Source organism: Pavona decussata, unplaced genomic scaffold, assembly GCF_977016875.1.
Source record: "Pavona decussata unplaced genomic scaffold, jaPavDecu1.1 SCAFFOLD_207, whole genome shotgun sequence".
In the NCBI taxonomy this organism is placed as follows: domain Eukaryota; kingdom Metazoa; phylum Cnidaria; class Anthozoa; order Scleractinia; family Agariciidae; genus Pavona; species Pavona decussata.
The window spans coordinates 155,001-180,474 of record NW_028145612.1 but is presented as its reverse complement, the minus strand read 5'-3'; the positions used below and the strand labels follow the sequence as shown (position 1 = coordinate 180,474).

The following is a 25,474-nucleotide window of genomic DNA, read 5'->3' as shown; positions in this document are numbered from 1 at the left end:
TGATTCGTGCCAGAGATTGTCAAAGGAGAAGCTGAAGATGGAGGCGCATGCGCTAAAGTCGCATGAGCGCAAAAACTCGGCGGACGCGAATGGAAACTTTTGCACATGATCACCCGTTTCGCATCTCTCGACCACCGCAAAAGAAAAACTGTCAACAATCTTCCTTTGAGGAAAAACGAAGAAAATGTAGAAAATCGACATCATCTCAAGCCAAGTTATCGCACATGCTCGTTCGACGTAAATCATTTCAGTGTGCTGAGGGGCTGATGGGTGCGATTCCGGGTGCGATACGATTCTGTAGTCTTTTTTGGAAATTTTTGGTCTTGATATGTGTCTTTGGTGGTAAAGTTATATTTTTATGGTGGAATGTTTGTACTGTTCTCAATTTCTGTACGAGTTTCAATGGAATATAGAACAACTTTACCCACCTAGTTGATAAGCGGCATTTTGTTTTTTTTTAAGATCGTCCGGAATAGACCTTTTTACGATGAGAATACTTCAGTTTGTTTTTTTCTCTTGCAAATTACGGATGTTGCTATCTAAACCTCACTGGGATTACAAAAGGAAAAACAAAACAAAAAAACGAAGAGGGTTCTGGTAGTTGTAGTACTAACGTCATAGTGAAACTCGCCAGATCCAAACCCGGAAAATTAAGACTTTTACAGATTGCGTTATGTTCATCATGTAAACAAAACAAAAACAAAAAAAAAAACAACAACAAAAATAAAACAACAAAACAAAACAAAAAAAACGAAGAGGGTTCTGGTAGTTATAGTACTAACGTCATAGTGAAACTCGCCAGATTTAATACTTTTACAGGTTGCGTTATGTTCATCATGTAAGCACACACAAACTGACATTTTTATGCTTGCCCCTAAAATTTTAAAATTGTAACATATCATAAATTGCTGTTATTTAGACAAGCCATATGCATGCAGAGCTCCCCCAATCTTTACAAAAATTTGTCACAAGCTGCACTATACTGGGAAGTGTGGTTCCTCAAATCATGGAACTGATCGTGACCCATATGTCGCTCGCGAGTCCGTGAGACTCCGTCTTCAACCTAGAAAAACCGAGGTCCTTCAGACGTGAATTCTTTCTTGAAGGTATGGATCTGATGAAATCGCCAGTGTGCGTAACTCTAGCAACATTCCCATGTTCTTTATCAAAGTTCTGGTTTTTCTTTATCTTCAATATTTGTTTGGCAACAGCGAAGTAGTGAACCTGTGTCATGTTTCCAACACAAAGCGGAAGCATTAAACATTTTGTCCATTTGTACATAATAATAATAATAATATCAGTTTTTTATTTCGACAGTAGAATTTTCCAGTTTTATCCATTAGTGTATTACTGGTGTTTTAGTTGAAATTATTGTTAAGCTAAAAAGTGAATACATTTTTTTATGATTTGTCAAATGAAATGCGTAAGTGTCGTTCAGTGGTGTAGAGCCCAAATACAAACTATGTTAATTCTGGCGCTCAAATACAGGTATACAGTAATTATCCTTTGAGAAAACGTGTTTGCAAGGCCAAATTTATCGACATTCTCGGGAAAGATATTTATGTCATGTAAGCGAACACCAATTTAAACTGAGGTTTCCAGCGTGACCGGGAATAAAAGTCGCGTGTTGCTTCTGGTTTCACCGAGCTATATGATGCAGACAGAGCTAGAGGCTCCAAATCCTGAAGAAAATTTTTCCTCAGGCTTGGATCACACTATGGCACAAAATGTGGAACCCCAAGTCATGGAAAATCGTGACCCATATGCTTATCGTGAGTTTGGGAGAGTGGTCATCGACATGGTAAACCGAGATCCTTCAGACATGAATTCGTTCTTGAAGGTATGGATCTGATGAAATCGCTTATATTCTCAAGTTTGCGTAACTCTAGCAACATTCCCATGTTCTTTACCAAAGTTCTGGTTCTTCTTTATAGCTTCAATATTTGTTTGACAACAGCGAAGTAGTGAACCTTTACTTTCTACTCTCTGTTATGTTTCCAACACAAAGCGGAAGCATTAAACATTTTGTCCATTTGTACATAATAATGCCAGTGTTTTGCTTCGACACTAGAATTTTCCAGCTTTATCCATTAGTGTATTCCATCACTCATGCTTTAGTTGAATTTATTGTTAATCAAGCTAAAGACTAAATACATTTTATTGATGATTTGTCAAGTTGAACACGTTAGTCTGTCCAAATACAAGCTTCATGTTAATTGTACCCCTCAAATGCAGGTGTACAGCGGAAACGTGTTTGCAAGGCGACTGAACGAATCTTGATCGGATAGTGAAAAGAAACTTTAATAGCCTGACTAAACTGTAGTTTACTTTTTCCACTATTTCTTTCCCCGCGAAGTGAGCGATTTTCCGGTTTTGGTCATGAATGGTCATGAATGCAAAACATCAGCATGACAATCTGAAGAGGTATTAAATGGAGTGTATCTGCCGCATGTGATGAATTTTACATATGCTGAGTCATTTGATACGGGTGTAACATTGTTTAGCCAAAAGAACAGAAGAAAAATAAGCCTCAATTGTGACTTGGCCTTAACTCATTTTCCCCGGTGGAAAAACTTGCGTAACCAGAGTCACCATTCGTTTAGCGTTCTGATAAAGCGTGATGCGAATTTATCGTAAAGAGAGTTTACCAAGCTTTACAAAGTACGTAGGGTACATTAAAAACGCATCCATGTGAGCAATACCTTTGCTGCTTAATGCTTAATTTAATTTGATTGACAGGTTCCCAATGCTCCCTTTACGATGTGTTGTATTGGGTCGCCCATGACTTGAGGCCCTCCGTGACGTTTATCAGGAAGTGGTGGTTCACTCACTGTGTATTAGTTTTGACCCCTGAGGATTCGTTGTGTTACTTACGATTGTTGTCAAAGTTGCAGCTTTTGTTTTTCGATAAACACGCAAGAAAATCCTTCATTCACAAGCTGATATTTCTTTCTCACAGGTGGATTTCACTGATGTGTTTGCTGAACCTAGAGGTCTTTATTCCGATGATGGCGTGTATGAATGCGCTTTTGACACGTACAACTGCGCCAAGAAATGCTGCTATGCATTCCTGTCGTTGCTGTGTGGGGGTCCGCTGGCGCTGTTTTTTGGTTGTTATTTTGCCTGCCTTGGTTTTGGGTACATCTGGTGTGTAATGCCTTGTACTCGAGCGTGGCTGATTGAAATTGAGTGCATTGGAAAGATTTTTGGTTACTGCATCAAGGCGTTTTGTGATCCTTGCTTTGAGTCGATCGGCCGGATGTTTTCTAGCATCAAAGTGAAGACTGAAACGGTTTAAAGCGAAGGGTTTATATTTACTACAATTTAACACGAAACTCAACTAAAGAACACGTTTGAAAAAACTGATTAGGATTAAGAGTAGTGAAAACAAAGGCTAGCTGGATTAATTCTTAATGTTGAAATAGATATATAGGTTTTGCTTTAATTAAAAAATGCAACAGCTTGACTTGAGAAATTATTGTGTTTGACAATAACATTTCCTTCCCACATTTCTCAAATTCAAGCCCCAACTTTAGTAACGCCCCTGTTTTTGTCTTAGAAATGGTCAAACAAGAGATGTATGACGCTGTGAGCGCGTTAAAACCACACGGCACTCGAAAAGCACACACGAGGGACGAGAGGCTTTCAGCCATTTTTGACCAGTGTTGCATACGTAGCTCAGAACTGACAAGCGACTGCCTTTCGACATGCTATGTAAACAGCTGAGAGAAACTGGAAAATTTTGTTGTTAATGGCAAGGCGAAAAAATTGGATTTGTTTTGAATTTATTATTAGTTTTCTTTTTTTCTATCAACTCTTTTCATGTCTGTTACCAATATTTTTCTGTATTCTACTCGAAAATGTGGAATTATACTGTCATAACATATCCAAGCTTACCTTAATAAGCCAGCGACACACATGGCGATTTTATTCGCCGATCGCGGCGATCGGCGTATAAAATTACCGATATCTGACATGCCAGATATCGGCCATTAAATTCGCCGGCATTCGCCTAGCCTGCAATGCAGGCGTATTTTTGGAGCGGGAGCGCTGAATAATCCTTCGTTGCTGTCATCTTGGGCGCGGAAGCGCGAGAGGGCTGGAGCGAGTCAAAAGTGACCCTAAGGGAGAGGACGACTGGCTGAGAAATAAAGGAGGGGAGAGGGGAGAGGAGGGCTTTTTCCCCCCCACCTCCCCCTCAGCCTCCTTCAAATACGCGAACAAAATTTATTATTCAGCGCTCGCCCATGAAAAACGCCTGCACTGCAGGCTAGCGTTCGCCTAGGTGTGCTCGTTCCCGCGATTTTCTACGGTCATTGCTGTTGATCGCCATTAAAGCAAACCCATCAGGTTGGGAGATTTTATCACATGACTTTTCAAAACTGCCACATCGCCGCGATCGGCGAAAAAAATCGCCAAGTGTGTCCGCATCAATCGGTGGTGATCAAATTCGCCGCGATCAGCGTATAAAATCGCCAGGTGTGTCGCTGGCTTTACCTAGCAGAGCTTCTTTTCACGTGAAAAGGAAGATGGTAACTCGTTCGCATAATTATTTCAACAGATTTTTCAACAGTGAATTTGGGGGTGAATTTTTTTTTTTTGCATCATCTGCTTTTTCGTAGCCTTTTTTGCTTCACCCGCCGCAAAAAGGCGTCTACTCTCGCACGCTACTTTTTTCGAGGATACAAGGAAATCGCAAAAGTTTTATGTTCAAGTAGAAATTTTCTTCTTTCAGTAAAGTTTGGAATAAGTTCAAAAGCCGGCTGTCAAAATTGGCTGTCAAACTGTCAAAATAGCTTGCTTCTGATTGGCTTCTGGTTGCTCTTGTTCCTGATCGGTGTTTTTGAGTACACTGGAAAGTTGAAACTGACTCTAAATTTCTCGTTTGTCGGTATATTATATAAAATGTAGCTTTAATTTTTCTAGAAATGATGGATCACAATTGGCTTTCAGTTTATAAACAAAAGCTGAGCCAGTGTGTGGGGATTTTATGCTGAGCCAACAAAAGGATATCTCACGTTGAATTTGTCGCTAAACGAATTTGGGCTATGCTGACGACTTTGATTCCTTGATTGAAAAGAACTGACAAAAATTTAAGAAGAAAACAGAAACGACACTAGAGAATGCCCGGGCTGGTAGCAGGGTAAATGAACCTAAGTTTGAAGTTTGGAGGCAAAGAAGTTCCTGCGCGCTACTTCTTTTCAAGATTTGATGGCTCACAACAGCCAGAGAAAAAGAGACAATCAAATCAAGGAACCATTTCATACGATTTGGGTTCGGTATTTGCTATGCGGAATCTCATTGCTAAGCAGCTAGCTTCACAACAGATGGAAACTAAACTTTTTTCTCAAACAATTTGTGTTTTCAATTTCAATTATTCTTTTTGGCTTCTCAGCATTGTACACGACGTTACCGACTGAATGACTTCTCATTTTTTTTCCCCAGCGAATTAAGTTAAATTAACTTAAGTTCGTATTTGTACCAGCTCTGCTGTTTTACTTCATTGTCTTCCATTTTTTTAACCCGATATAAGCTTAGTTGTTCCGCCGCTTTTCTAGACTATAATAAATCTTTAATGCTGTGAATTTTCCCCTCATTGAACAACAACAACAACAACAAAAATGTTTATTTCACAAATATCGTTTGTTCTTGACGTTTGCAAACCAAAATGTATCATATTGATTCCTTCAGTGACATTTTTATAAGCTGCGATCGATTTTCTTTCTTAACACTGAACTTTTTGGCAAAGTCGTTTACTTCAGAGAGCTACAAATTAAATTTCCTCTTGGCAAAAATAATTGCACGTTTTATTTTGCGCGAGCGTTCGAACAAGAACGTCTTGAGATCACTGTTTGTGACGTGATGATGAAGCAAGGTTACCATGGAGGTACACAGAAAACGATCATTTCGCTTGAGATTTCGGTGCGGCAAGTACCTATTTTCGGAGCGGGATTTACGAAGTCAATTTAAAAGAAAAAGTGTTAAAAACAACAAATCAGAGTAAAGCAAGCACGAAAACAACAACATAGATCTACAGTTTTTTGTTCGAAGTCGTCGTTTCCCTTGTAAAATCCGCGGACGAAACCCGATGTCTTCGCAGCTTGCGAGCAGAGAGATCGGAGGTGCCAACAGAAATGGCATGCCTCCAGGGCAGAAAAAATCCAAAATACCAATTAGAACAACCCGACTGAGCAGCAACAGCGGCGGAAAATTATCGTCAGGAAGCACTACGGTGACAAAGAAGCATCTGTCGAGGGAGCCTGGAAACAAGCCACCACTGATCAAGAATTCCAATCAAGACAGAGTGCAAACAGACAAGAGGGGAGAAGAAAGAACTTGCCAAGAATACAAAGCCTTTAAAAGACCAAAAATCGTCAGGGGAAAAAGACTCAGGTATTTTAAAATTTTTTCTTCTGGTATTGGATAAACAGCAGTTAGATAAAAAAAATTTGGTATTTGATTCAGAGAAGCAAAACAGCTTAAACTTAAGTAAAATTTGATACACAATGGGTGGGGTGAAGCTAGCAAGGAAAAGGGCTTATTAAGAACGGGGATGTAAGGGGAAGGGATCGATAAGAGAGGTAGCGGGCTGTGAACGGGGACGCACTTGAGAGACAACTGTTGGAAAAAAGGGCTGCTTACAGTTGAGTTCTGTTAGGTGGTTTCATAGGCGGGGTTTGCTAAATATAGGGAGGTATCAGAGAAGGGGTCCTGTGAGAGCTGAGGTATGTATTAGAGAAAGGGTGTGTTAGAAAAGAGGGGTGTGTTAAAGAAGGGATTGTAACGGCCAACTACGCTGGGACAGGCCAATAAACTCGTATTCATTCAGGTAAACACACATTTAATTTACCAAACTGAAACATTAGAGCATCTGTTCGTCTGAGCGATTCACTGCAATAAAGAACGATACACTAGCTTACAAACTTTGCGCACAATACAGAAATACAAGCAAAATAACCGAACGGCAGCCATACTTACAAGTTATAGTGCCTACATTCCGACGATCGCGGTAAATCTGTATGCTCACATGGCGAGAAGAAATACAGTCAATACACCTACTCATTCTTAGTCAGCGGTAATGACTACCTCGTGTAGCGAATACGAAATGAAACTTACAGGGATGTGTTAGAAAATAGGAGTGTGTTAAACAGCATGGGTGTGTTAGAGAACAGGGTCGTGTCAGAGAACGGGTGTTAGAGAAGGTTCCTGTTAGAAAAGAGAGGGGGGCGGGGGTGTGAGAAAAGAGGGGAGTGCAAGGGTCCCCTAGAAAAGAGCGGGGTTTTGTTAGGTAAATGGGGAGAAGAACAGGTATTACAGTGCAACGAACTCAACCAGGGCCACCCAACATTGATCAGCCAATCACAGGTCACGTTACCAACAAAGGAGTCTAGCGGTTATTTCGGTGGCCCCGGTTGAGTTCGTTTCACTGTAATACCTCGGGCATATCACGTGTAAGGCATGGCCAAAAGCCTAATTTGCATAAAATCAGAAAACAATCATAACATTTCGTAGATTGGACAAAGAAATGTCAAACTTGACAGTCAGATAAAACTTGATGACCTTAACTGACTCTTGCTTTAAAGTATGGAACATTTTGGTCACGTGACCAATAAATTAAGATTAACGTCTAAAATCTTTAAATTAAAACGAGGTATATAAAGGAAAGTTTTGCTTTTCTCATTTAACTTATTGCGAAAGCGACATGATATTTCAGTTCTTTTGCTCATTGTTCGTAGTCACGCGCTATGAGGTGGACGGATGTCTGAATTTGGGCCCATCCGAAATCGGCTACCAAGTGCATTAGGTAGACCACTCGACTCGCGCTGGTTGTTCTACTTTTTGCTGTACTACACCATGCTGACAAGAGCCAACCAGCTCGAAACAGCTGTCCACGGTTGCCGCATTCTGTTGATTCTCGGTTTGATCTCTATCATGTCGCTGTCGTGTCAAGTTTTCTACGCAGTCCGATCAGCTTTGCAGAAATTTGAGTTATATAAAACAAACTATTATCAAACCTTTTGGGCTTCATACTATTACGCTATGAAAGTTCATCATTAATTAGCCTTGTATGGTAGTACCTATCATTCCTATTAGGAGTTATTAAGTCATTTCTAATGTCACGTGACCTATTTCCCTTAATTACAGAAATGCTATTTAATGTGGTCACGCAAACAAGGCTAATTCATTTCAACCCCTTGACATGTAAACGTATGAGACCAAAGAAGATTTAATTCTATTTCATTTTATATACCCCATTTGGCTTAGAAGATCTTTAAGATAATCTTTAAGATCTTTATGATCATTCACAGGTCACGTGACCCAAATACTCGTCAAGTTTTATGTAACTGCCAAGTTTGACATTTATTTGTTTAATATACGAAATGTTATGATTGTTTTCTGCTTTTAAGCAAACTAGGCTTTTGGCCATGCCTTAATATGCCTGAGACGGTATTATTATTATTATTATTATTATTATTATTATTATTATTATTATTATTATTATTATTATTGTTATTGTTATTATTATTATTATTATTATTATTATTATTATTATTATTATGCGCAGTGCACGACGTATGGATACATATAAAATTAAGCACATACTAGGACGCAAGGCGTAACCAAACTTTTTAACTTTTTATAATCTTTTTAACTTTTGATAATCCTAGTTAGGTAGATAGATAGTTAGTTGATAATGATAATAAAGTAGCTGATGGAAATAACGTGTATAATTAACAATTATTCCACGAGCGCGCGTTGGATATGAGATGATAGATAGCCAACGAGGCGCGTAGCGCCGAGTTGGCTATAATCATCTCATATCCAACAAGCGCAAGTGGAATAATTGTTTTATTAAAAACAATCAAGAAATATTCCTAGATCTTACTGATTTCGCTGCGTAAGAATAAGCAGCAGACAGTTTGATGGGTGCCATTACTTGGCCGTGGTATAATGGCTCATATACCATGGCCGCTAAGCCAATCAAATCCCTCGAATTGCATTATACAATGATTGAGTTTTTAATGAATAAAGTTATCCTATCGAATGTTGCTCTACAGGAAATTAACACTAAAAAAGTTGACAATGTCCTACAAGCCCCCCCCCCCCCCACCCTCCCCCCACAAGATTAATACAGGCCTAACATTTATACATAAAAAAATGAAATACCAAAACAAGTGAACAACTACTATTCGCTACTATGACATCAGGTTCTGGGGTGTTCTTTATTATTATTATAATTATTATTATTATTACTATGACTATTAAAGCTCGTAGTTTTTTAATCATTTTAGCCAGAGATCGCTTTTTTAACTATGTTTCATCCTGGTTAAGGCCCCTCAATATTTTTATAGTTTTTATTATTATTATAATTATAATTATTATTATTATTATTATAATTATTATAATAATTATTATTATTATTATTATTATTATTATTATTGTTATGATGATGTGCGGTGTATGACGTATGGATGCATATAAAATTGACCACATACTAGGACGCAAAGCTTAACCTATGTTGCTCTACAGGAATTGAACGCAAAGAAGAATTGAACGCAAACTTAAGAAAATAAAAGCTAAGAAGTTAGCAGCAACGGAAACTCTCGGGACGTCGAAAGACATTGAACATGAGATAACAGAGGACTTAAGTTCATTCTGACGATAACAGTACTAGTATTCAGACAAAGAAAATGTCCTTTAATGGAGATGGTCATGGGTCACTAAAGGTGGAAATGAGTGTGGAATAGAACGCTTCTGTTGCTGGCGATGATGACTACAAACGTGTGACCAATGAAGCCGCAGCGTAGCTTGTGTGTTCGAGAAAATCAGATGGAAATGAAGACGAATAAGAGAGCTCAAAAGATGGAGAATCTTGATGCCACTATTCATCGACTTAAAGGGGAACTTGGAGACACGCAACCTTTGCTAAAGGAAAAGACAGAAGCGCTCGAGCACGCAGAAGCAATGCTGCAACTGCAAACGTCACTTCTTGATCTTTGATTTTCATGTCAGAAATACAAAATGTCTTCGGAAAACGTTGAAACTTAGCTAGATACCTTACGAAGATCATGTATGTAGGATTATGGGGTGCAATAAGACCCTGGGCGTTTTCCACTTAGTCAAATTTTTCGATTTAGGCGGTTGAAATGCAAACATGCATGTTGGGACGGAAATTACCACTCCATTTGCAAAATTTCCATTGTGTTGTATTTTTGCGCAATCCAATCAGTTGCACCATCACATAAGTTTTTTGATCTACTAAGGAGAGCGCCAATTTGGAACGTATGGAAAATAGCCTTTCCATGTGGCACCGAATGTTTCCGAAATTTTTAACCGAAAATTTTGACTGAATGGATATAGAAATAGTTATGCTAATAAATCTTGAGCCCTTGGCGGATTCGACGCAATGTTTGGCCCGGAGTGTGCCAGCCAGTTATCAAATCCTGACGCTATTTTAGTACAAACTTCCTCATTTTTCTAAACCCGCTTTCAAACCTAACCCCACGTATTCGAGGGTCTGGATGGGGGGGTACAAATGTCAGTTGTCAGTTAAATTTTAGGCTATTTGTCGGTTGTCAGTTAAATTTTGGGCCATTTGTCAGTTGTCAGTTAAATGGCTGTTAATAATTAACTGCAGATTTTAATAATTTCTTGAGGACCAGGAGCGTACCCTGATAACCGAAAAAGTATTGTAAAAACTTGTTTCTGATTATGTTTAATTTTATGTTTACAGTTTTGCAACAACAATCGTTTCTTTGGCCTTTATACAAATCATCCCATGGCCAATCTACTAAGAACATACCTTACGAATCCAAGCGAAAATGGACGCGTATTGGTCGGCCAGACCTTGACACTGCGACAGGTGAAATTTCCTCCTCAGTGTCAGAGATATCGTTGTCTGAAGTTGTATCGTACTCGTCCTCTTGTGGAGGTCGCACAGCACCAACGACCACATCAATGAGACAGTCATTTACAAATGTGACCTCTGTAACATCATTAGATGGCACCTCAGGGCTGATTCATCTTCAACATCTCTGTTGAGTCGTTCTGGATCTTCCGTGATGGAATTGCTCTCTTCGTCTGGCATAAAGTTTACTTTACTGCAATCTGGTGGCTTCGTATACTCCGCTGGTGGTAGAGCCCCTGCTTTGTCCTTTGTAGTCTCACCCCTGACTGTTCTTTGTCTTACTGGACGATACTTCTCTACCAATTCTTTCATGGCAGTCTCCGTTTCAGCGCTTATCTCTGCTGACGGAAGCGGTAGCATGAATTTGATACTTTCAAAAGCCATGGTGGTCTTTTGTAAAGTCTCCTTTGTGATGGTTTCAAAGTCTTGGGAATACTGTAAGGCGGTGAACGTCTCATGTTTAAAATGGGAGACGGCGTGAATGTTCTCCACAACTGTTGTGAGTAACGTGCACATCTCAACCTCTTCAGGGTATTCCTTGTTAGCTGCAGCTATGCTGTCATGCAGCCGGCGCATTCCTTCTTCCAGAAGCGTTAGTTCGCTGCCTGTTTCCTCCAGCAAGCTTGGCAGCTCCATTTTCCACTGACCATCTGTGATTATCGCAAAATTTTCGCTTCTTCCTCCCTGCTTCGGTGCCATGTGGTAAAGTTTTAAATCAAACTCTCCAAGGCCGAATTTTATTGCCAGTTATTTCAGCCCAAGAAATGACAACAGACGCTTCTTTAGAGACTGAACTGTCTCTAGCTCATTGCAATTGATTGGAATACGGCTTCGGTGTCGTTCGAATGCCGTATCCGGATCAACGTGGCAAAAGCCAACAATCGCCTTTATTAGACTTATTACGCCGGAACGAGCGGACATGGTATAGATTCGGTATATTGCTAGAGCGCGTTCCACGTAAATTTGGGTCATGTTAGAAATAAACTATTAACTAATATGAATTGTTAGTATAAAATATGACGCCCTACTCTGCTGCTGTTTATTGTACACGTTTGTTTGGTGATTTGGTATAAAATATATCAATTGTTAGCCGAAAAACGTAGCAGCAGGTCTTTCGTCAGTTATCAGTACCAGCGAGTATAAATGTCAGTTGTCGGTAAATTTTATGCTATTTGTCAGTTGTCAGTAGAAATTTTGGCTATTTGTCAGTTGTCAGTTAACCCCATTCAGACCCTCGTATTCTATTTGGAACGGCTAAAACAATGAGATCGTTAATATCAAATGGCTTTCCCGGAACTTTGGAACCACGGAAATAATCCTGAACTGTGAACATCGATCAATTTCCAGGCGACTGAGAGTCTGCGGATCTCTGAGCCATATAAAGAATACTTGTATACTAAGGTCAATAATCAGCTGGTTAATGTAATTTCCCGCTTTCGAAAAATAGTACCAACAGCTGTAAAATGTAACTGTTATAAGGCTTTCAGAATTCCACAAAATAGATATTGTTCAACAGTTTGGCATTTTTGTGGGGCCCGAAATAGAGACAAGTTAGAGACTCCTAACAAAAGGGTGCTCAGGATTGTTTTCAATGAGAAATCTCTGTACTGGATGAAGTCTTCTGATTTGTACAGCCGAGATCACAAACCATTAAGACATGATGATTACAGTTTTCAAGGCAATCCATTTGGACATGATGCCAAAATTTTAGTGGTCTGTTTCAAATGAAAAACCAACAAACTTGTTGTTCCATTCGTAAACACAACAACTCATGGATTAAAGTAAAAAAACCCACGAATAAGAACCTGAATTTTTCAAGTTAAGCCTCAATAGGTTCTTATACATTTGGTGCTTAACAGAAATGTAGGCTATATAGGTTCATAAACAGGTTCTTATCTTCTTGATAACAAAATACATGTGCACTAGTCTCCGGTTCACGTTTTAGAATAGTAATTCGCCAAGATCGCTTTTTGGGTCTGCGTGAACTTTAGAGCAGGGAACCCGTTGTTTGCAAAAAAATTGAGGCGAACTATAAAATTGGATGGAATTTACACCCTTATCTTTGAAGACAGCAACAACAATATTTCGGTTTACAAAACTATTACAGAGAATGTCCTTCTTGCAATGTTCGCTGTTTTGCTTGAGCTTGTGCACGCACATTACTAAAGCTCGTTTTAACGCAACTAATTCTTAATTTTGGGAAGAAAAATCCGTCCATGTGCCTTACTTTACTTAAAAATTACGAAATGTATCCTCTGAAAAAAAATGGGGTTTGCAACTCATCGTGAAAAGAAGAGCACGTACAGAAAAGAGAAAGGAAAAGAATTATAGAGTAAATGTTTATTATAGCATTAACTAAGTTAACGACTCTACACTATAAAGCGCAATACAGTAATAGCAAAATATGGCATTTGCCATTACCACAACACTTTTTTGAGTTACCTGACATAAACATTAACCTCATGTTCATGAGAAAATTCTTAACGATGGTATTTAATTAAATTCAGAAAAATATGTCATATTTACACCAATTTCCTTATTAAAAAATACTCGAGAAAAATATTGCCTCCAACCTGAAGCAAACACCCACTGAGTCAAGAGAAAATAAGGGGACAGAGAGGAAGAGCCCTTGGGAGATGTGAATATTAAACAGTTTCCATATTATACAATGCGACATTGGCATGCTCCGATGACTTCCGTGACGTCACATTTGACCCTTTGCGGAAGACTCAGGAAAAAGACTTCCGTTTAGGTCATAAGTTAAGTGAAATTCACTTATCTCGTTTCCCTCTCTATCCCCTTGTTTTCTCTTGTTTAAGGCAATGAGGACTTAAAAGCTCTTGTTCCTTTTAAGTTCTTAAACTCAGTCATCCTGTTCGTGTCATGCTAAGAGTTTATTATATTATAAATAATCTTCCTTGCACTTATAAAATATATGCACTTGCTTCAAAACATGAGTAACAATAAATCTCAATATAAAGTCAAATTCAATGCCGGAAAATGGAGATTTTCAAAAACTATTAAAAATGTATGAATTTTTTCTCACGGCAGAAAATTTCCGGTGAAATTTGACCCTTTATTATTTTCTTATGCTAATCTGTACTTTTGCAAAGTCAAATCAGTTTAGATGTGATGATGTCCCATTTTGACCAGCAAAGGGGTCACAAAAGTACAAATAAACTAAAATATATAAACAATAAAGGATAATGAAAATAACGATTTCATTTTAAGACATCATAGCAATAAAATATAAAGGTTAGAAACAATATGGCAACATGAGCATTGTGCGCTTGCACCAAACAATGTGATATTTTGAAACTTTCATGTTGGCACTATGAATGCAACAGCTGAAATAAAGTAAAAAAAGTAAATACTTTAATGACCTGGCTTTATCAAGACAATGGGTAGGGACTTGGAATTATCTGAACAAAAGTTACACGGGGGGAGACTTTCACTATAGGCAGTGTCAAAGGAAACATGACATTTTCAAAATTTTGCATTATCTGTGCAGGTAAAAACAAAGCTCACTCTGCGAACTTTAGTGTACAAAAAACGTACAGTATGATGAAAATTGGTCTACAATAATTGCACATCATTACGAACATCATTTTGTCGGATTAAAGTAATAATGACAATATTTAGGGAAGGTAGAACCAAGTTAACTTGAGATTACAGTTAGGGTGGTGCTCAAGAGTCAATTTGGAATTTGATTTGATCATAAATTTCTAAGTATACAAAATTTTGATGCTTACATGTTCAATCACATATTTATGAGAAATATGCCATCAATGACATAGCCTGCGAATAGGCTTCCCGGTCTGAGTGTGCCGGGAAGCCTGTTCGCAGGCTATCAATGAAATAGTGTCTAGTAACAAGTCTATCTACACTACTTGAGTTAAAGTAAGTCCCCCTTAATTCTACCCAAACCTTCTTTGAGGAAGTTGCTAACAAACACAAATTTATTTGAACAAGTAACTAAGTTTCGCTATTATCAGCTATCGAACATTTTCGATTACAAGATAAAAAACACAATTTAGCATCAATACGTACTTGCAGATAAAGCCAAAATTAAGCCTTCGCAGATTTTAATTACATTTTGATGTACCGAACCATATTTTCATATTTTAATTTGTTCAGCAAGATGATGCTTTTTGTTCATGCTTCATCTTGTACTTTTATATATGGCTATGCAGCTCACTAATATTTGGCACCAAATTAAACCATCCAAATGGTAAATGTTTTCAAACTGCCTCTCACCCTTTCTGCTGCAGATTTAGAAACCAAGCTTGCCTGCAAAAGAGAAAAAAAACAATGTAGTGTTGATTAGATACATAATTGTCAGTTAGATAATACAAAAATTATTATTTCATTACATACATTTGTTGTGATACTGCATAAATTAGCATGCATTTCTGTATCACGTGATTTATTGTTATGTAATCTAACCTCGTGGTCATTTGCTCGCCGCCATTAAAGTTATTGAGTTGTATTGATGCTCGGTGTCCTTACGTTGATCGTAACATGGTGTCAGAGAGCGGGATCTAGACCAAATTATCAAGGTTCACTTCCTAGCTTGGAAGTCTTCAAGTCCAACGCTTCGTCCGTTATTGGTAGGCTCACTGAAGTCTATAGTTTTCGTTCGAGTGTGTTTGGATCGTCGCACGTTTTACATGGCTGCTGTTAGTACTACCGCTAAAATCCCCTCGCCGTTGAATCTTTCCGACCGTTTGCATCAAGGAGAAAATTGGAAATCATTTCGTCGTGAATGGAAGTTTTACGAGCTAGCGGCTGGCATTCACAAGAAAGCATAGGAAGTTCGGGTGGCTTCGTTGTTAAATGTGATCGGCAAAGAAGGAATGGACATGTACGAAACCTTTCAAATTCGGACCCTCTAAAAATTGACAAGGTCTAGGAAAAGTTCGAGGAGCGTTGTGTCCCTGCACGCAACGAAACCTACGAAAGATATGTTTTCTTCAAACGTGAGCAATGGTCAAATGAATCGCTTGATAGTTACATAACTGCATTGATGAAGCTTTCAGAATCATGTGGTTTTGGCGCACTTCGTGAATCGCTCGTTCGCGACCGGCTAATTCTTGGTGTGAAGGATGACAGAGTTCGTGAAAAGCTTCTTGGAAAGCGAGACCTCGACCTAGATAAAGCCATCGAAACTATCAAAGCAAGTCAAGTTACTCACTCGCGAGCGACAGAAATCTCAGAAGAATTTTCAGCTAACGAAGATATTAATGCAGTGGGGCAAAGGTCGAAACCCAAGCGCGGGAAAGTTCCGCGCCGCAAACCTCCCAGCAAGGACCCTCCCAAGATTAAAGAGTGTTTGTTTTGTGGTGGTACACATGCACTGGAAAGGAAATTGTGTCCAGCTTCAGGTCAGAAATGCAAGAAGTGTGGTAAAGAAGGCCATTTTGCAGTCAAGTGCCGAAGCAAGTCTGAAGATGCAAAAGTTCACATGGTCGAACAAGAAGAAGTCTTTTACGTTCATAGTGTCAGTGGTAAAGATCAAGCTCTTGTTTCGCTTACTTTGAATGGTTCAGCATCAGTAACCTTTCAAATTGACACTGGTTCTTCTGCAAATATCTTGCCACTACAGGATTACATCAGGGCAACAAAAGATTACAGTAAAGCTAACATTGTTCCTAAAGACATCACACTAGTTATGCACGATCGCTCAAAGCGAAAGGCTCTTGGTTTTGCAAGGCTGAAAGTGGCACATAAAGGTAGCAAGCATGAACTTAACTTTGTTATTGTTGATCAAGATGTTACTCCTTTGCTTGGTTTGAAGTCATCCCAAGGCATGGGTCTTGTGAAGATTATGGTACCTGGTGTTGATACCTCTGTCAATAATGTAGTTGCAGCTCCAAAGAAAGAGTCAGCAGTTTCTGAGAATGTCACAAAGGATCCTCTACTAATCCTTTTTGCTGATGTGTTTCAAGGTATTGGCTGTTTACCTGGAGAATACAGCATTGAGCTCAGCAAGGATGTGCAACCTGTAGTTCACCCCCCACGAAGAGTGCCTGTTCCTAAGAAGGAAGCAATGAAGGCAGAGCTTGACAGGATGGTTGCTGACAAGATAGTTACTCCTGTTACTGAGCCAACTGATCGGGTATCCAGTGTCCTAGCAGTGCCCAAGAAGGATGGATCAGTTCGCACCTGTTTGGATCCTAAAGATTTGAACACTGCAATTAAGCGCTCTCACTATCCCTTACCGACAGTGGAAGATGTCACCTCTCGTCTCACCAATGCCAAGGTTTTCAGTGTTTTGGATGCCAAAAGTGGTGTTTGGCAAGTTAAACTGACTGAGAACTCCAGTTACCTTACCACATTTAATACCCCTTTTGGCCGTTTCCGTTGGCTGAGGATGCCATTCGGCATTAGTTCTGCGCCTGAGATATGGCAGCGGAAGATGCATGAAGCCATTGAGGGTCTGCAAGGAGTTGAAGTAATTGCTGATGTTTTCCTTGTTTGTGGATTTGGAGACACGGTAGATGAAGCAGTGAAGAATCATGATCAGAATTTAACCGCCTTTCTACAAAGATGCCGTGAGTTGAATCTAACACTTAATTTTCAGAAGATTAAGCTTCGCCTATCACGTGTACCATTCATGGGCCATTTACTCTCAGCGGATGGTGTTGTGACTGACCCAAACAAAGTTCGTGCCATACGTGACATGCCTGTCCCGACAGATGTCAAATCCTTGAAAAATTTCTTGGCATGGTTACTTACCTAGCAAAGCTCTTACCAAATCTGTCAAGTTTCTGCAAGCCATTAAGGCGACTGGAGCTTAAGGATGCTGAATGGTGTTGGCTGCCTGTTCATGATGAAGCTGTCCAAAGTATCAAGAGTCTTGTTTGTGAAGCTCCAGTGTTGAAGTTTTATGATGTTAATCGTGAAGGCACAATTGAAAGTGATGCGTCTCTCAGTGGACTTGGCGCCTCCTTACTTCAGAAGGGACAGCCAGTTGCATTTGCCTCAAGAGCTCTAACTCCAACGGAAAGTCGTTATGCTCAGATTGAGAAGGAACTTCTCTCCGTGGTTTTTGCATGTGAGAGGTTTGATACGTACCTGTATGGTCGAGATGTGGTGCATGTTAAAACAGATCATCAACCCCTTGAAGCCATCTTTAAGAAGGACCTTGGTTTTGCTCCCAAGCGTCTTCAAAGGATGTTGCTTTGCTTACAGCATTACAACCTTGATGTCAAGTATCAAAAAGGAAGCTTGATGGTAATGTCTGATCCCCTGTCTCGAGCCTATCTCGACGAACCTCCTTCACAGACCGAGTTTTGCAATGAGCTCGAGGAGATAGTACTTGTGGAGGATCTCCCTATTTCAGAAGCACGACTGAAGGAATTCAAAGAGGGCACCGCCTCGGATGACATCCTTCAGATCCTCATGTCCAATGTCCTAGAAGGTTGGCCTAAAACCCTAGATGAAGTTCCAGCTGAGGTCAAGCCATACTTCCAAGTTCGAGATGAAATCACAGCCCAAAATGGTTTGCTGTTCAAGGGCGAGCGCCTCATTGTACCTGCCAAGTTAAGAAAGGAAATGATGGAAAAGGTCCATTCGTCCCATCTTGGTATTGAGGGCTGCCTTAGACGAGCCAGAGAAGTGTTCTACTGGCCGCGCTTGAATGCCGAGTTAAAAGATTTCATTCTCAAGTGTGATATCTGCAACTTGTACAAGCCAGCACAGCCTCGAGAACCACTAATGCCACATGAAATTCCATCAAGGCCTTGGCAAAAGGTTGGCACAGATCTGTTCTTGTTTGATCAGCGGCAGTACCTGATTACTGTTGATTATTATTCTTCTTTCTTCGAGGTTCATTCAGTGATTTAACATCAATATTATTGCTGGTAACAATTTTTGTTGTTATTTGTGCAAGTAAATTATACTTACAGGTTGAGGTTGATCAATATCATCATCCTGTGAACCAGAAGCTGCATTTCCCTTAGCACTTTTGTCTGATAAAGAAAGAATGAAATCAACAGATAAGTTAAAAAAAAAACTTTAGGCTCTGTAAGGTGCATGTAGCACCTAAACGATTGAAATAATGAGAACTACAATGTAGAGCAAGCAAAAAAATTTTATTACATAACTGTAAGGATGGTGCCTACTAATGAGGAAGTATTTTTGTGCGGTTCATGACTTAACCGGTATTTGGGGAAGACAGAATTCTTAGAAAGGGCTATTTAAATGCCCAATAAATCACATATTTTTTTTTTCAAACTTAATTCAAATAAATGTCATCCCAAATCAAGAAAATCCCCCCTTTTGATTTAGATGCCAAACTTAATTAGCCGAACTTGATTTACTATAATAATTTATGCATTAGGTTCGACTCATGAAAAGTTGGGCGTCTGAATCACAGCTGTTCCAAAGCTGAAATAAAAATAAGGACCTTTTTTGGATCCCATTCCAGTATATCATGTATTACCATACCATAATTGGGAAAACACCAAACTTCTCCCAAATCATGCAGTCATTGAAAATTTTGTGGTAACACAAGATCTCCAACATGGTCTAACATGGTAAAACATGGTGATACAAGAAAAATAAATTTCACACAGAGAACTTCATTCAGGCATAATTCTGCTTTTCACTGTCGATGGAAACAAGTAATTTATTGATTTTGAAATATTATCATGTAGCCTATAAATGCTAAAAATTACAATACTCTTTACAATTTTTAGCAAACCATAGTTGTCCATGGTTGACCATGGTTGACCATGGTCTCAAATCAGTTTGATATAAATTTTCTAAAAAATAATTAATAAGAATTAAATGCAGTGTTTTAAATGTCAGAGAGTCACAACAATCACTGATTTGTTATTTGCTATTAATTTTCCAGAAAAAACCTTATAATTTAGTTTTTGACCATAGTTGGCAGTGAACCATGGTCGTGAGGTGATCATACACCATGGTCAGCAATCATGGTTACAACACTGTCAACCATGGTCAAACATGGTTGGCAAGGAAAAACCATGGTACCATGGTCAACCTGACGCCGGGGATCCCTTGTTTTTGTCTCAGTAGACTTTTGTTTTTTGCTTAGTTGCTCATCTTTTGTGGAATAAAAACAAGGAATAAGTTTCATTTCGTGTTTCAATCAAGCACAATGGAATTCCGTTAATCTGGCCACCAGTGGACCACAAAAATCTGACCATGTTAACACAGTTCTTTAATAAGAAAATGACTGACTGAGCTTCTGTTCAGGCCAAAAGAAAATAGCTTATTACCCGTGTAAAATATTTGTTGGGATCCCAACAGGGATCCCAGGTGGGATCCCACTAGGGATCCCAGGTGGGATCCCACTAGGGATTTTGAAACAGGATCCCAAGTGGGATCCCGGGTGGGATAGGGAGGATCCCAGGTGGGATTTTATCTCTCCAAACATTTCCTATATATGTTTGGTTCACAGCGGGATCCCAAGTGGGATTAGAATCCCAGCTGGGATCCCAAGTGGGATCCCAGGTGGGATAGGGAGGATCCCAGGTGGGATTTTAACTCTCCAAACATTTTCTATATATGTTTGGTTCATAGGGGGATCCCAGGTGGGATATTAGAATCCCATCTGGAATCCCGAGTGGGATTCCAAAACAAGCCCTTGCCACAATTTCCAAGGTGGGATCCCAGGTTAGATCCCGGGTGGTTGTCGCCGGTTCCGAGTTACTCAGTCAGATCTGCAACAGTGTCCTCTTTGAGAGACCGAGACCTGAATTAATTGCCAAGTGAAGTTCCTGCAAGTATTTTAAAAGATCTTTGTCAGATTACACAAACCAGTCAAATGATCATTCAGATGAGATATCTCAGACATTTTATTGCAAAGAATAAATATTTAGCAACTTAAAAACTTCAACCAAATATTGACATTATATCCAGTAATCCACACAAAGTTAACTAAATTATTTTATATTGCATCGCAATGGATACATTAAAAAACTTTAATAACACTCAGCATGCATTTGAATCTAATTGGTTAAATATTGCAGAAAGCCAATACATTGCTGTAAATCACAAAATTTATGCACACATGAGTGAAACTGAAATGAAAAATACCGATGTATTTGATTGTATAATAAAACAAAAAATTTTCCCAAAAGTTAATGCTCACTTTACTGGTAAAGTACGATTAACTACAAAGAGGTTAACTCTGTTGCCTTTCACTATGGCTTGACCACAGAGTTGCCATTTTGTTGACATAGTGGCGCCATTACGAACATTCCAAGGAACTTGTTATCGGAGCAATGGATGATGTTAGCGACATTAAAAATTGCTATTTATATCAGCACTGACATGCCCATGTTATTGTTCCTAGATCGCTTACATTTGCATGCAATTTGTGCTTATCCGAATGTTATCAGTTTTTAAAGCCATCTGTGGCATAAGGTCTCAAAGGACAGCAATATTTATGCCAGTCCTTGTATGAATAGCGCACACTAGTCGCTATCTATTTTCCATTGTAAGTTTGCTCTTCTTTCCCTCCCCCGCCTTTTTTTCAACTTGGACTACTGGTCTGGGACAGAACACTCTCCACTTAGCTATTGCCTGTATGGCAGTCTGGGTGGGTCCGTTATCCCACCTTATTATTTAACCTACCTACAAGTACTCTGAGTCAGGGGGTTTTGTTCTCCGGATGAGTTTGCTGCCACCCCAAATCATTCACTGGGTGTCTGCTACCGTCCAAGGGTTTCTGTTCCCATTCATTATCTCTGGGTGTGTCCGCCAACCACCCAAGTTCGTGCATTGGGGTTTGTTAAGTCCCATTTACTGCCAGACCAGTGTCTTGTTGTTATTTGAGTACTCTAGAGGGAAGTTGTTGTTAAATACATTAGAGACAATTCACAATGCGACTAGTGCAATGGATGCATGCGTAACAGAGGATGTTGCATGACCGTGCAGAGATACGAAATTTATCTTCGAGTGTTGCCAAAAACACTTCACATTAGTGCATGAGCGCAGCGAACAAGTGAAATGTTTTTCAACACGACAAGATAAATGTGGTCCAAGCAGCCATCTAATGTTCTGTTTAATATATAAACACCAATAAAATACCAAATCATTGCATTTAAAGGTGCAATTTATTATGTAACCATAGCAATGGTGATCTTTTCACGTGTTTAGATATCGTGTTATCTTCACGAGTGAAAAAATCATGTTTAATTCATGTAGCTTCATGTGAAAGCTCACTTGGTTAATTTCATTGGTGTTAATATATAATAATACTATTTATCCCACTGCCATAGAGAAGTAACAGCCAATCAGAAAACAACAACGACAACAACAACAACAAGAATCTGTGACCTTTATAGAATTTACTTAATGCCAATGACAATTTTACCGTGTACAATATTATGCACAGTGATGCCTCCTCCTTGTTGGTATCAGTTTTAAACATCTACTTTTAATCGATTTTAAGCATTTATAATCACCAGTTGCAGACTTACATTTAATTGCTCCAATGATGTTTTTGTCCAAAGGCTTTTTCCCATTTTGGCCAGAAAAATTAGATTCGGCCTGTACTTTCACATCAACCAAGATATTGAGTAGGTTAAATGCCAGGGATTTGGGAATACCCCTAGCCTGCTCCTCTGCCCTCTTGATCACTTCAGGAGATACTTTTATCTCAAACTTCCTGTGTCCAATGTACCCTAAACAATGTGAAAACAAAAAATCCGGGTGTCTACAAACCGAAGACTGAAGACCGAAGACCGAAGACTACAAGACAAAGACCCTCGCTAAAACGCTTTATTTGACACTAAAACATTGAATTCAATGGGGTCTTCGTTTTGTAGTTTTGGCCGCCTCAAACTACAAAACGAAGACCCTCGCTAAAACGCTTTATTTTACTCTAAAACATTGAATTCAATGAGTCTTCAATGGGGTCTTCGTTTTGTTGTTTTGCCCGCCTCAAACTACAAAACGAAGACCCTCGCTAAAACGCTTTATTTTACGCTAAAACATTGAATTCAATGGGGTCTTCCCGTTTTGTAGTTTTGCCCGCCTCAAACTACAAAACGAAGACAGTCTCTAAAACGCTTTATTCGATCACGTTCTTGCATTTTTTGTCCGGAGAATTTAGCCGGAATTTACGTGAGTGATAAACTTGTTTATCGCAATTAAATACCGCGCAGGAAATTCCACGCATGCTTTAGGGTCAAATAAAGCGTTTAAGCGAGGGTCTTCGTTTTGTAGTTTGAGGCGGGCAAAACTAGCGATTTAAGACCCCATTGAATTTAATGTTTTAGCGTAAAACAAAGCACTTTAGCGAGGGTCTTCGTTTTGTAGTTTGAGGCGGGCAAAACAACAAAACGAAGACCCCATTGAAGACTCATTGAATTCAATGTTTTAGAGTAAAATAAAGCGTTTTAGCGAAGGTCTTCGTTTTGTAGTTTGAGGCGGACAAAACTACAAAATGAAGTCAATGTTTTCGTGTCAAATAAAGCGTTTTAGCAAGGGTCTTCGTTTTGTAGTTTTCGGTCTTCGGTTTGTAGACACCCCAAAAAATCCTGGTATTAACAAACTACTTTTGTACATGTCCTTTTAAAAATAAAAATTCTCATACCTTGACAATGACAAAATTGTCTTTTGGAACATAGAACATTACCGATATGGACAAGTGGGCTCCAACAGGAACTCAACTTGTAGAAATGTAAACCAATCTTGTTGTTTTCTTTGATTCATTTTCGAACTGTTAATCGACCTTCATAATAGCTAATGCTGCCAACTCCTAATGATGTTAAGCTCCACTATGTTACAATGAGTCCTGCCATTCTTGAGAGACTTGAGCTGCTAACTACTAACAATATATTAATTTACACAAATGCACAAACCTGTTGTTTCTTTTTCAGCTGCTGAGTGAGTGAGTTGAGATCCTTGAATTCCTTGACTTCGAGGGCTTTCACTTTGACTTTCACTATTCACTTTTCTCACACACGTATTCAGTGGTGAATGGCTTACCACAAGGTTAAGGGGTCTGGAAACCTTAAAACAGATGAAGGACAAACTTGTTTAAAACACACACTCCTTATGAAGCCACTTGGGTTGTTTAACTCTGCAACAACTGACCATGATGCAAAATGTTTAAAAGCCTTTTAACGACCTTTCATTAAGAGATTCATCTCAATCACCTTTGATTTTCCAGAAGGTTTAGCTGCCAACAACTCCTCTAATGCTTGGTCCACGGAGTCAAAGCGTTCATGTATCCCTTTCATTGACGCGGCAAACATTTCCTAAAGAAGCATTACAATATATAAATCGTGCAGATTATTACAAAAATGTTGTCCCAACTTTTTGTGATTTAACACTCAGCTGCTCATTAATAAGCTGTCCCACTGGCTGCTTTCTCCAGACTATTACCGTTGTGCAGTCATATCCTTATAACTTATTGCAAAAAATCATAAAATACAAAGTTGAATGTATGGCATTTTTTTCCAAATTGAAGCTTTGTTTATTCACTAAAAAATGCGTGCTTTCACTTAACCTCCAATAAATTGTCATTTTGGATACCAAGAGTACTAATGCTGAGTTCTGCTTTCTGCGTGTAGTTTTAAACAGCGCAAAAATATCCTTGTATTAGTAGGCACCACCTATAGGAAGCATGTGTATCTCAACATGCTTATAAGAATGTATGCGCAGTAACAAAAGTAAGCACTGTCCGTAAGGGATGCCGACAGTCCCTGATTTGATCAACCTGTTTGTTAATCATGATGAACTGCTTTCAACTATAAAAGCTGTTATGAATTCATACATGTACCTAATACACCCTTATGAACTGCAGCTTTATAAGACAGACTGAACTATAGTGGAAATGCAGAAGGATCAGGATGTCTGGTCTGTGACTACTCGTGCTGTACCTTATATCTTCTATTTACCTGCAACTTGTTAAGGTGTCCACTGTCAAACTCAGGCTCAGGCTCAGCTGGACACTCAATCATCTCAATGTCGCTATCTTCAGTTTTCTGTAAGGTTAATAAACAAAGAAACTATCATATAAAGGTTACCGGATACCTTCGCATGTGTCCTTCGCGATAAAAAATATTTGCGTGCTGTCTTAAATGCAACAACCATAAACTATATATCAGTACAAAGCTAATGAAATGTACTATCCGGTAAAAATTATTTCGCTTTGATTTTTTCTAGCCGTAAGGAGAGTGCGTCCCAAAAGCCCAAAACGACCGATGTCTCTTTGAGCGAATTTATCGGGTATGGAATTCGACCGCAGAATCAAAACTACTGCATCATATCAATCACAAGCCATTAATCTTCAAAACTGTGTGAGGCTTTTTCGATATTCCTATTGGTTGCTTCGCAATTTTACTGTCAATTTTGACGATCAAAAATTCACCGATACGTTTTACCACGAAGGCCATTGCGGGAGATCAATTTTACAAAACGGAAATCCCCCACACAGTTTTTTTGCTCGGTGTCTTGGGAATCTTCGGGGCCAAATTTCAAGGTAATCCGTCAAATCCTTGTATCGTATAAATTGCTTTAAAGGAAGCGCACTCGCGTAAAAACGAAGTAGGTTTTTTTCGCTTCTAAAGGTATACAAAC

The 25,474-nt window shown here is 39.1% G+C and overlaps 3 protein-coding genes and 1 long non-coding RNA gene across 4 annotated transcripts in view; 3 read left to right on the top strand and 1 right to left on the bottom strand.

Annotated features, from left to right (window-relative positions):
• The first annotated feature begins 1,564 nt into the window (after window positions 1–1,564).
• Window positions 1,565–3,475, top strand: LOC146460711 (caveolin-3-like). The gene is made up of 2 exons (XM_085087778.1): window positions 1,565–1,840; window positions 2,960–3,475. The coding sequence occupies exons 1-2, from the start codon at window positions 1,652–1,654 to the stop codon at window positions 3,296–3,298; spliced, it is 528 nt and encodes a 175-aa protein (XP_084943904.1). The 5' UTR covers window positions 1,565–1,651; the 3' UTR covers window positions 3,299–3,475.
• Window positions 3,476–5,649: 2,174 nt separating this feature from the next.
• LOC146460710 (uncharacterized) lies at window positions 5,650–10,507 on the top strand. Its single transcript, XM_085087610.1, has 2 exons — window positions 5,650–6,393; window positions 9,532–10,507. Exons 1-2 carry the CDS (start codon window positions 6,089–6,091, stop codon window positions 9,536–9,538), a joined length of 312 nt encoding a protein of 103 aa, XP_084943736.1. The 5' UTR covers window positions 5,650–6,088; the 3' UTR covers window positions 9,539–10,507.
• A 1,643-nt stretch (window positions 10,508–12,150) lies between these two features.
• LOC146460707 (uncharacterized) overlaps window positions 12,151–25,474 on the top strand; it is a 56,306-nt gene continuing 42,982 nt past the window's right edge. The window contains exon 1 of the long non-coding RNA XR_014857543.1: window positions 12,151–14,164. This is a non-coding gene — a long non-coding RNA (uncharacterized LOC146460707). The remainder of the gene's footprint in view (window positions 14,165–25,474) is intronic.
• LOC146460708 (uncharacterized) overlaps window positions 18,791–25,474 on the bottom strand; it is an 18,072-nt gene continuing 11,388 nt past the window's right edge. The window contains exons 2-6 of the mRNA XM_085087621.1: window positions 24,793–24,879; window positions 24,049–24,150; window positions 23,752–23,902; window positions 22,366–22,569; window positions 18,791–18,882 (exon numbers count right to left, since the gene is read on the bottom strand). Of these exons, the coding sequence (XP_084943747.1) occupies window positions 18,791–18,882; window positions 22,366–22,569; window positions 23,752–23,902; window positions 24,049–24,150; window positions 24,793–24,855 (612 nt within the window). The 5' untranslated portion in view covers window positions 24,856–24,879. The remainder of the gene's footprint in view (window positions 18,883–22,365; window positions 22,570–23,751; window positions 23,903–24,048; window positions 24,151–24,792; window positions 24,880–25,474) is intronic.